This window comes from Ranitomeya imitator, chromosome 10, assembly GCF_032444005.1.
Source record: "Ranitomeya imitator isolate aRanImi1 chromosome 10, aRanImi1.pri, whole genome shotgun sequence".
Lineage (NCBI taxonomy): Eukaryota > Metazoa > Chordata > Amphibia > Anura > Dendrobatidae > Ranitomeya > Ranitomeya imitator.
In genome coordinates, this window is record NC_091291.1 from 102235548 (window position 1) to 102247574 (window position 12027).

The window sequence follows — 12027 nt, forward strand, 5'->3', positions numbered from 1 at the left end:
TGTAGATGGGAGTGAAGTTCGGAGCTAGGGCTTAACCCTTCACATCCCTGTCTTGTCTACTTGGGACATGACGGTTGGTGCTGATGAGATTCTATGTAGATGGGAGTGAAGTTCGGAGCTAGGGCTTAACCCTTCACATACCCGTCTTGTCTACTTAGGACATGACGGTTGGTGCTGATAATATTCTATGTAGACGGGAGGGGGATGTGACGGGAGGAGCTCGGCCTCTAGCTCTGATCTTCACTCCCATCTACATAGAATCTCATCAGCACCAACCGTCATCTCCCATCTCACTAATGTCAAAATCATCTGTCTCCACTGAATAAAGATTTTACTTGTGAATTGAGAAGTTTAAAAATTAATGATCAATCCTGGCAGAGAAAGAAGCGGACTTCTGTGACCAGATGTATTACAAAGTTGCATATTTTCATGTCTACTATTGATTTATTAAATACAAATTAAAATGAATGTTACACTTTAAGTTCTAGATCTTTGATTGCCAACTCCACATTGATATTACCCAGCCGGAGTCATTTAGCTGCTATTGCTGGTGTAACGTGTATAATGGCAGAATGATGGAAATGTGTGATGATGAGGCTTTCATAACTATTACCCATCTCCGTGACTTCAGTGAGACCATGCTCTGAACCTATGAGGCCATTACAATTAATAAAACAATACATATCCACATATTAGTCACTATCAAGGGATAGTAAGTGCTTCCCCATGGGGCACATAATGAGCGAAGACCATGTAATGTCATAGACTGTATCGCTCTGTGGATAAAGATCTGTTCTTATTAAACCAGAGTCCTAAATTGTATTTATAAATATCCAGAAATTAAGAACTTGTCACCACGTTGTGTATCCACACACTATTAGCTCTGACTAAGCAGTTTTGGCCTTATGGGGTCCACACTATTAACAAGGGGGATTTTAATATTCAGCTATTACGGTAATTTATTTGTACATTACCAGGAGGAGGAACCGGAACCATAGGCAGCATCAATAGTAAAAAGATCTAATGTTAAAAATAATAAAAAATAATTAAAAAAAAATGGTTATTCTCACCTTCCGGCGGCCCCCGATCTCCTCAGCGGTGCACGCGGCGGCTTCCGTTCCCAGGGATGCTGTGTGCAAAGGACCTGGGATGACATCACGGTCACGTGACTGCGACGCCATCCCAGGTCCTTCGCATACAGCATCCCTGGGAACGTAAGCCGCCGCGTGCACCGCTGAGAGGCGGGAGGACTCCGGGGCCATCAGAAGGTGAGTATATCACTATATTTTTTATTTTAATTCTTTCTTTTTTTTTTTTTTTTTTTTTTTACAGTGATATGGTGCCCAGTCCGTGTCTCCTCTCCTCCACCCTGGGTACCAACCGCACAAGATCCGCTTTCTTCCCGCATGGTGGGCAGAGCCACATGTGGGAAGTAAGCGTATCAATGCATTCCTATGTGTGCGGAATCCCTGCGATTCCGCAAATTAATGAACATGCTGCGTTTCTTTCCAGAATGCGTTTCCGCTCAGGAAAAAAACGCAGCATGTGCATACAAAATGCGGATTGCATTCTATTAATAGGATGCTTAATGTGAGCGTTTTTTTCGCAGTTTTATCATGTTTTTATAGCGAAAAAACACGAAAAATCCAGTACGTGTGCACACAGCCTTAGTGAGTGTAGCTCTGGAGTATAATACAGGCTGTAACTCAGGATCAGAACAGGATCAGTAATGTAATGTATGTACACAGTGACTGCACCAGCAGAATAGTGAGTGCAGCTCTGGAGTATAATACAGGATGTAACTCAGGATCAGTACAGGTTCAGTAATGTAATGTATGTACACAGTGACTGCACCAGCAGAATAGTGAGTGCAGCTCTGGAGTATAATACAGGATGTAACTCAGGCTCAGTAATGTAATGTATGTACACAGTGACTGCACCAGCAGAATAGTGAGTGCAGCTCTGGAGTATAATACAGGCTGTAACTCAGGATCAGTACAGGATCAGTAATGTAATGTATGTACACAGTGACTGCACCAGCAGAATAGTGAGTGCAGCTCTGGAGTATAATACAGGCTGTAACTCAGGATCAGTACAGGATAAGTAATGTAATGTATGTACACAGTGACTGCACCAGCAGAATAGTGAGTGCAGCTCTGGAGTATAATACAAGATGTAACTCAGGATCAGTACAGGATAAGTAATGTAATGTATGTACACAGTGACTGCACCAGCAGAATAGTTAGTGCAGCTCTGGAGTATAATACAGAATGTAACTCCGGATCAGTAATGTAATGTATGTACACAGTGACTGCACCAGCAGAATAGTGAGTGCAGCTCTGGGGTATAATACAGGATGTAACTCAGGATCAGTACAGGATCAGTAATGTAATGTATGTACACAGTGACTCCACCAGCAGAATAGTGAGTGCAGCTCTGGGGTATAATACAGGATGTAACTCAGGATCAGTACAGGATAAGTAATGTAATGTATGTACACAGTGACTCCACCAGCAGAATAGTGAGTGCAGCTCTGGGGTATAATACAGGCTGTAACTCAGGATCAGTACAGGATAAGTAATGTAATGTATGTACACAGTGACTGCACCAGCAGAATAGTTAGTGCAGCTCTGGAGTATAATACAGGATGTAACTCAGGATCAGTACAGGATCAGTAATGTAATGTATGTACACAGTGACTGCACCAGCTGAATAGTGAGTGCAGCTCTGGGGTATAATACAGGATGTAACTCAGGATCAGTTCAGGATCAGTAATGTATGTACACAGTGACTGCACCAGCAGAATAGTGAGTGCAGCTCTGGGGTATAATACAGGATGTAACTCAGGATCAGTACAGGATAAGTAATGTAATGTATGTACACAGTGACTGCACCAGCAGAATAGTTAGTGCAGCTCTGGAGTATAATACAGGCTGTAACTCAGGATCAGTACAGGATAAGTAATGTAATGTATGTACACAGTGACTGCACCAGCAGAATAGTTAGTGCAGCTCTGGAGTATAATACAGGATGTAACTCAGGATCAGTACAGGATCAGTAATGTAATGTATGTACACAGTGACTCCACCAGCAGAATAGTGAGTGCAGCTCTGGGGTATAATACAGGATGTAACTCAGGATCAGTACAGGATTAGTAATGTAATGTATGTACACGGTGACTCCACCAGCAGAATAGTGAGTGCAGCTCTGGGGTATACTACAGGATGTAATTCAGGATCAGTACAGGTTCAGTATTGTAATGTATGTACACAGTGACTGCACCAGCAGAATAGTGAGTGCAGCTCTGGGGTATACTACAGGATGTAATTCAGGATCAGTACAGGTTCAGTATTGTAATGTATGTACACAGTGACTGCACCAGCAGAATAGTGAGTGTAGCTCTGGGGTATATTACAGGATGTAACTCATGATCAGTAATGTAATGTATGTACACAGTGACTGCATCAGCAGAATAGTGAGTGCAGCTCTGGAGAATAATTCAGGATCATTACAAAATAAGTAATGTATTACAAAAGTAAGTAATAATGAAAGATGGACAATACCACTGACAAATTCTGACATTATAAATATTCATTGCATCACTTACAACTTGTGTTGTACTTAACCAGTTCAAGACTGGCACATTTTACCCCAGTCCTGACCAATCACAATTTCAGGTCTTATCATACCTGCATTTTAAACAGCTCTAAAAAATTGTCCTCATTAGGATATTTACTAGCTTTTGCTTCTTTATCACTATAGATGTGGTTTAATTTTTTTTATGCCATTTTAGTATATTTTTTTTGCTTATGTTGGGGTAAAATGTAAAAGAAAAATAGGAAATGTGTCTATTTTCTGGACCACTAAACTTTTTAAATTGTGCTCCCCTTTTCATTTTTTTTAAATTTTTATATACACTGCTCAAAAAATTAAAGGGAACACTTAAACAACAGAATATAACTCCAAGTAAATCAAACTTCTGTGAAATCAAACTGTCCACTTAGGAAGCAACACTGATTGACAATCAATTTCACATGCTGTTGTGCAAATGGATTAGACACCAGATGGAAATTATTGGCAATTATCAAGACTCCCTCAATAAAGGAGTGGTTCTACAGGTGGGGACCACAGACCACATCTCAGTACCAATGCTTTCTGGCTGATGATTTGGTCACTTTTGAATGTTGGTTGTTCTTTCACACTCGTGGTAGCATGAGACGGACTCTACAACCCACACAAATGGCTCAGGTAGTGCAGCTCATCCAGGATGGCACATCAATGCGAGCTGTGGCAAGAAGGTTTGTTGTGTCTGTCAGCGTAGTGTCCAGAGGCTGGAGGCGCTACCAGGAGACAGGCCAGTACACCAGGAGACGTGGAGGGGGATATAGGAGAGCAACAACCCAGCAGCAGGACCACTACCTCAGCCTTTGCAAGGAGGAATAGAAGGAGCACTGCCAGAGCCCCGGAAAATTACCTCCAGCAGGCCTCAAATGTGCATGTGTCTGTACAAACGGTTAGAAACCAACCCCATGAGGATGGTCTGAGTGCCCGACGTCCACAGATGGGGGTTGTGCTCACAGCCCAACACCTTGCAGGACGCTTGGCATTTGCCACAGAATACCAGGATTGGCAAATTCGTCACAGTCGCCCTGTGCTCTTCACAGATGAAAGCAGGTTCACACTGAGCACATGTGACAGACGTGACAGAGTCTGGAGACACCGTGGAGACCGATCTGCCTGCAACATCCTTCAGCATGACCAGTTTGGCAGTGGGTCAGTAATGGTGTGGGGTGGCATTTCTTTGGAGGGCTGCACAACCCTCCATGTGCTCGCCAGAGGTAGCCTGACTGCCATTAGGTACCGAGATGAGATCCTTAGACCTCTTGTGAGACCATATGCTGGTGTGGTTGGCTCTGGGTTCCTCCTAATGCAGGACAATGCCAGACCTCATGTGGCTGGAGTGTGTCAGCAGTTCCTGCAAGATGAAGGTATTGAAGCTATGGACTGGCCCTCCCTTTCCCCAGACCTGAATCCGATTGAACACATCTGGGACATCATGTCTCTCACCATCCACCAACGTCACGTTGCACCACAGACTGTCCAGGAGATGGTGGATGCTTTAGTCCAGGTCTGGGAGGAGATCCCTCCAGAGACCATACGCCACCTTATCAGGAGCATGCCCAGGCATTGTAGGGAGGTCATACAGGCACGTGGAGGCCACACACACTACTGAGCATCATTTCCTTGTCTTGAGGCATTTTCACTGAAGTTGGATCAGCCTGTAACTTCATTTTCCACTTTGATTTTGAGCATCATTCCAACTCCAGACCCCTGTGGGATATTAGTTGTGATTTACGTTGATCATTTTTAGGTTTTATTGTTCTCAACACATTCCACTATGTAATGAATAAAGATTTGCAACTGGAATATTTCATTCAGTGATATCTAGGATGTGGGATTTTAGTGTTGCTTTTATTTTATTTTTTGAGCAGTGTATATTGGACAATTTTTTTTTTCTACAATTGCGTGGCTCTGAAACAACAACTTAGACTGCCACAGTTTTTTTTTTTTTAATAATCATTAATGTGATTCACACTTCCCCCACGATGTCTTCAAAGACCTTTTAGGACGTGCATTTTAACATATTAATACATTATTTTTCTGTAACTGGGGCTCGTCTTTAGGCCCCAGTTACCAAGGAATTTCAGCTAGCTGCATAACAGAGCTTACCAAGTCTTCTAAGAACCAGCAGCTGCTGTTCCCTTCCTGCATCCAGGAATCACATGACTGCTGGGTCAGGAGGATGAAGCACTGTCAGTGCTTCCTAATCTATATACACCAGTGCTGGTGTAGCACCATGTATACAAAAATTAAAAAAGGAAAAATGGATGTAATAAACCAGGTTTATATTCTCTGTGGGGAGTCTGGCTGTGCTTGACAGCCAGCTGCGTGCACCCACAAATACACAATCTTGTGCAAGCTTCTTACACTGCAGTGACATTTTATACCGTCATTGCATGAAGTGGAGGCCGGATGATTATAGTCTATAGGCAGTCCTGAATAGTTAGAGAGGATCTGTTTGTTCAAACTATTTTAGTTAAATACCTTCCAAGAATCTCTGAACTTCCCGATTTATGCCACTGTTTTCTGTTTTGCTCCATTGAAGAGATATCCATATTAATTGCTATTGGAAGACATGTGAAATCTCTGCTTGCAGATCAACTGTGCATTACTTCAGAGTCTTTTCTGGTGCCGTGCGCTTTCATCCTTCCCTCCCAGAATCTGCTAATTGCATCTCTGCAGCAGATCTAGAAGTCTCAGACACTGCTGAGCTGTGATTGGCACCTTTTGCGGGAGAGAGGGGTGAAGGTGCACTCCCCCAGAAAAGACAGAAACACCCAGTTGGTCTGCAAGTGGAGACTTCACATATTGTCTCACAAAGCAAAAAATAGTGAATATCTCTGCAACAGAGTGACACTAAGCAAAATGGAAAAAAGTGGTAGAGTTCAGGGGAACTCAGCGATTTTTAGAAGGTATTTAACTCCCTTATTTTGAGTAAGTTATTTACTTCTTTAATAGTGTTGTAAGCGCTACACAGGATGAAGTATTTGGAAATGTTATTCTTGCAATGGCTATGCATGAAAAATTTTGTTTTGTCACCTATGTTTTTTGTCTCCAGATGTATTTATACTTGCTATATATTGCAGAACAACCTAAAATGAAAACAGTTTGCATACTTTTACCATGCATTGTACTGTAGTGTAGACCATACGTTTTCACTTTCCATATATTGTAGTGTACACTGATACTTAGCCCCCTATCCGTGTAGTGCAGATATAGGTTGCTTAGACTTCCCTAACATTGTAGTGTAGACTGATATGACCATAGTTTGCTGACTCTTTCCATTCATTGTAGTGTCCACACTTTGCCTAGACTTCCCATTCATTGTAGTGTCCATATTTTGTGTGGACTTCCTGTTCACTGTAGCGTCTACATTTTGCGTAGGCTTCCCGTTCATTGTAGTGTCAACACTATGCGTAGTGTTCCCGTTTATTGTAGTGTCCACACTTTGTGTAGACTTCTCATTCATTGTAGTGTGCACACTATGCGCAGACTTCCCGTTCATTGTAGTGTCCACACTATGCGTAGACTTCCCGTTCATTGCAGTGTCCATACTATGCGTAGACTTCCCGTTCATTGTAGTGTCCACACTTTGTGTAGTCTTCCCGTTCATTGCAGTGTCCATACTTTGTGTAGACTTCCCGTTCATTGTAGTGTCCATACTTTGTGTAGACTTCCCATTCATTCTAGTGTCCACACTTTGTGTAGTCTTCCCGTTCATTGTAGTGTCCACACTATGCGTAGTCTTCCCGTTCATTGTAGTGTCCACACTTTGTGTAGACTTCCCGTTTATTGTAGCGTGCACACTTTGTGTAGTCTTCCCGTTCATTGTAGTGTCCACACTATGCGTAGTCTTCCCGTTCATTGTAGTGTCCACACTTTGTGTAGACTTCCCGTTTATTGTAGTGTGCACACTTTGTGTAGTCTTCCCGTTCATTGTAGTGTCCACACTATGCGTAGTCTTCCCGTTCATTGTAGTGTCCACACTTTGTGTAGACTTCCCGTTTATTGTAGCGTGCACACTTTGTGTAGTCTTCCCGTTCATTGTAGTGTCCACACTATGCGTAGTCTTCCCGTTCATTGTAGTGTCCACACTTTGTGTAGTCTTCCCGTTCATTGTAGTGTCCACACTATGCGTAGTCTTCCCGTTCATTGTAGTGTCCACACTATGCGTAGTCTTCCCGTTCATTGTAGTGTCCACACTATGCGTAGTCTTCCCGTTCATTGTAGTGTCCACACTTTGTGTAGTCTTACCGTTCATTGTAGTGTCCACACTTTGTGTAGTCTTCCCGTTCATTGCAGTGTCCATACTATGCGTAGACTTCCCGTTCATTGTAGTGTCCACACTATGTGTAGTCTTCCCGTTCATTGTAGTGTCCACACTTTGTGTAGTCTTCCCGTTCATTGTAGTGTCCACACTTTGTGTAGTCTTCCCGTTCATTGTAGTGTCCACACTATGCGTAGTCTTCCCGTTCATTGTAGTGTCCACACTATGCGTAGTCTTCCCGTTCATTGTAGTGTCCACACTTTGTGTAGACTTCCCATTTATTGTAGCGTGCACACTTTGTGTAGACTTCTCATTCATTGTAGTGTCCACATTATGCGTAGTCTTCCCGTTCATTGTTGTGAAATGTTACAGTAAGTTAAATATTACTCACCTCATCGGTTGCTTATGATTTCCTGCCTGCATTAGTGCAAAGGTGATAATTCTGGACTGCAAAACGTCTTTCATCTTATTCAGCTCATAGGATTCTCCAAAACTCTTGACCGTTCCTTGTGACCCATCATACTTTTGGGGATGCGGCTTCCAAGTATTAGACGCCTTTTGGAAGGACTTCTGTTCCACTCCAGGTAAACGCTCTTCATTGAATTCCTCTTGCGCAGTTACTGATCCCGGTGTGAGAAATGCTGAACAAAAGGAGATGGTGGCTTGGGTTTGTGTAAATATATAGCTTTCAGGATTGTGTGTATCATAGTCTCAAATCATCCAGTCATCTGGAGCGATCAGCATGTCGCGCGTGTTAGGACTTCTGGGCATCGCCAGGGTGAAGGCTTATGTACCGTTCTTTAATGGTAAAGTAAAAAGGTATGGTCCCTGCCATGGGATTTTTGTGTGTTGCTGTATACAGTATGTGTGTGAAATACATTGTGTTGCTGTGGTGTCTAACCTGTGTCTCTCCAGTTGTTAGCTACAACTCTAAGCCACTCGGAAAGCCATGGTTCCCACAGATGATCAAATTATAGCAACTCTTACTTTCAGGTCTTTATGGGGTTTTAACCTCCAAAGTATAAAGAAATGCTGACTTACAGAAGGGGTGCACATCCAGGGGCCACCTACAGCCCAAGATGCCCCTCTGTGCAGCCCTCAACTCTTTGCTCACAGCCATGACTGTGTCTGGTCACATGTATTTTCCATGACATGGAGAAGACCAGTGGTGCGTATAACCATAGGGATAGGTATTTATGAATGGGGTGCCGTTTGGTCATTTTCCATATTTTTGACAGAATGGGGAGTCCTCACTCCTGTAGCATAAGATGATGTGAAGAAATGGCCTTGCAGAATCTAACTTTATTCATTGTTGTCTATTGGAGAAGGGAAACTTTAGGCTGCTTCAGTATCTGCATAAACAACAATGGAGAGAGCTGAATGCACGGTCTCCCTCTTTCTGGGCTGTAAACCCATGAGAATGGAACATCTACCTTCCCAATAGGTGGGAGCCCTAAAAATGCACCGATTAGATATGTGGCACAAACGGGCGTTGGTGCAGCAGCCAGATGGAGCACATGGAACACGGAAATGTAGGATGCAAACTAGAAGTTTAATAAAGTCCTAGAAACCACAGACAGATGGCAGAGTTACTGAACACCTCTGACAGATAGCAGAGTTACTGAAGTACAGTACGTTGGCAAACAGGAAGCATCATGGAGCCGCAAACAGGTAGCAGACAAAACTCCGGAGTAACAAGAAAGTTTGTTTCCATGGAAGCTGCATGCAGTCAGGAAGACGTCCTGAAAACCACAGGCGGACTCGTAGAAAAGGCCCTAGAAGACCAGGGACAAGTAGCAGACAGGACTCTGGAGAAAGTAGAAAGTCTGAATACCTTGGAAGCTGCAGACAGCTAGGGAGACGTTCTGGATACTGCTGGTAGGTTGATGCTGGAAACTGCAGGCAGGTAGATAGCAATGCTGGAAATCGCAGGGAAGTGGGTGAAGTCCTCCACAGACAGGTAGAAAGGTGACTGAAAACCACAGACAACTAAAGAGAGCTACTACTAGTCTTGGAGCAATACCAAGACTCAGATGTGTCTCTAGAGATCATTTATTTAGGCCTTGGAAATACAACACAGGGATCACGCCATGCTATTTGCAAAGCCCGACATGGAAGACCAGAATATCAAACGGACCGGGGCATGTGCGTAGCAGAAGCCACTGTTGGGGATCCATCACGAGTATCTATTTAAAGGGAACCTGTCACCAACTTTGTCATATAACCACTAAAACGATCACCTTAGGCATCATTTACGTCAGTCAAAGAAGTAGGACGGTGAGCAGCAGCCAGCGGAGGGATGGAGAGACCCAAAACCCACCAGATCGGACTGACCCGATTTCCATACAGCACGGGAGAACTTAAAAGGCTTGGGGGGGGGGGGGGTACAAGGAGATTCGAGGTTATATAAGCATTTATGGAACGCAGCACAGGTGCTGAATATAGGGTTAGTTTTATTTGATATATGACAAAACTGGTGCCATGTTCCCTTTAACGTTCACTTCAGGAGCTTTCATGCCTGATGTGAATATTACAGTTACATATTTTTCCATAAGGAATTTATATAATTTCTGGTTTATAACGCTGGAAAACAGTTTAGCGATAAAAGGGACAGGCGCCTTCTCTCTTCCCATAATTAAGAATCTCTGCATGCTCCTAAGGTCAGGACAGGAGATTTCCGGTAGTCTAGCTTACTTGCATTTCAGTTTTGAGACATAGGATTAAAGGGGTTCTCTGATTTTGGAAAATCTGATTCCCCCCCAGCTGCAACTTCGCAAAGTAAGCCTTACTCACCCTCCCCAGGTCCATGCTCTTGTTTCTGGTACCTGTTAATGTCTGCAGCTTTAACGACAGTACTGCAGCCAGTAACTGAGCTCACTGATCGGCTGCAGCCCTGTCTATGTGACGTCAGTGCTGCAGACAATCAGACACAAGAAACCGTGGCAGACACTTGGGACCTGAGGTGGGTGAGTAATGTACAGTTGAATTGTTGCAGCCATGGGTCAAGGGTTTTCTGAAACCGGGGCAAGCATTTGAGTGATAAACCTCTTTGTGGGTTAAGTGATTATTGCATAGGATAGATTTTATAGCTGCTTCTTATGGTTTTACTATTTGTTATATTAATAATATGAAAATGGTTGGATATAGCATGTATTCGATTATTGAATTCATGTTGTGCCACAGGACAGTTCAGCGAGTTTCTCTACACCTGCTCAGCGTCGCCGTGTCCTATCGCGATGGACAGCCTGGATCCACCGCTCAGGACTCCTACTAGTCCCACAGTCTGTCCTCTTTAGGTCCGTATCTTCAGCGTTTATCAAACTCGGGGTTTCTCATGACACGTCGTCCTATCCAAGGACCACTTTAAGATAAAAGGCAACTCTGCCTATTCTGTCAGTTCCTAGTCGCGCTATCTCATTGTCCCTTTGTCTCCTTTACTGTAGCTCACCCAAACATCAGCACTGCACACCTGTCACTTCTTCATACTCTACCTTCTCTGACTAACTTCAGGAAGCCGGTCACTTGCCCTAGCCCTAAACCCTCCCACTGTGGGCTGGTCCCAAGACTAATGTTCTCCCTGACCCTGCAGTCTGTTGCCCTTTCACCTACATACTATGCAAACACTCCATTATGTCCTAACCTATGTCTTTCTTGCATCACATCTCTATGGGTTATAATACCTTCCATTATCACATTACATCAGCAAATATCCGACACTTCACATGACACGAGATGTACCCAAGACACAGGACATTTTTCAGATTACACAGCGGTGATGTCTCCATGGGGGGGGAGCAGGGCAATATGTCCATCTCCTTACATTTCACAATAAGATATATGAAGGGAATGACATACGGACCCTAGAGGTAAGGGGGCCACTGCCATCTGCAAAGTAGGTGGAATTGCACATTAGGATGTTATTGGACTGCCAAGGGCCCATATATTCCTGCACAGGGGCCTCTTCTGTCTGTGTCCGCCACTGGATATATGGTTAGATGAGTCCAGTGACTCAATGGTGCACTGCAAAGTATATTCCACAGAAAGTCCTTGGATCCTCAGTCAGTGACTCTCATAATAGTCTGTTTGCTTCTCCATATTAAGAAAATGTTCCCAGCTTGTTGGTGTAGGTCGCTCCCCAG

At 43.6% G+C, this 12027-nt stretch overlaps 1 protein-coding gene across 8 annotated transcripts in view; it reads left to right on the plus strand.

Annotated features, from left to right (window-relative positions):
• The window catches only part of ACOT7 (acyl-CoA thioesterase 7), a 234203-nt gene that overhangs the window by 10238 nt on the left and 211938 nt on the right, over positions 1–12027 (plus strand). For 4 of the 8 annotated variants that reach the window (XM_069742406.1, XM_069742408.1, XM_069742405.1 and 1 more), the window contains exon 2: positions 8363–8472. The exons of the other annotated variants lie outside the window; for them this stretch is intronic. In XM_069742406.1, the coding sequence (XP_069598507.1) occupies positions 8420–8472 (53 nt within the window). In that variant the 5' untranslated portion in view covers positions 8363–8419. The remainder of the gene's footprint in view (positions 1–8362; positions 8473–12027) is intronic. 8 annotated transcript variants of the gene reach the window in all.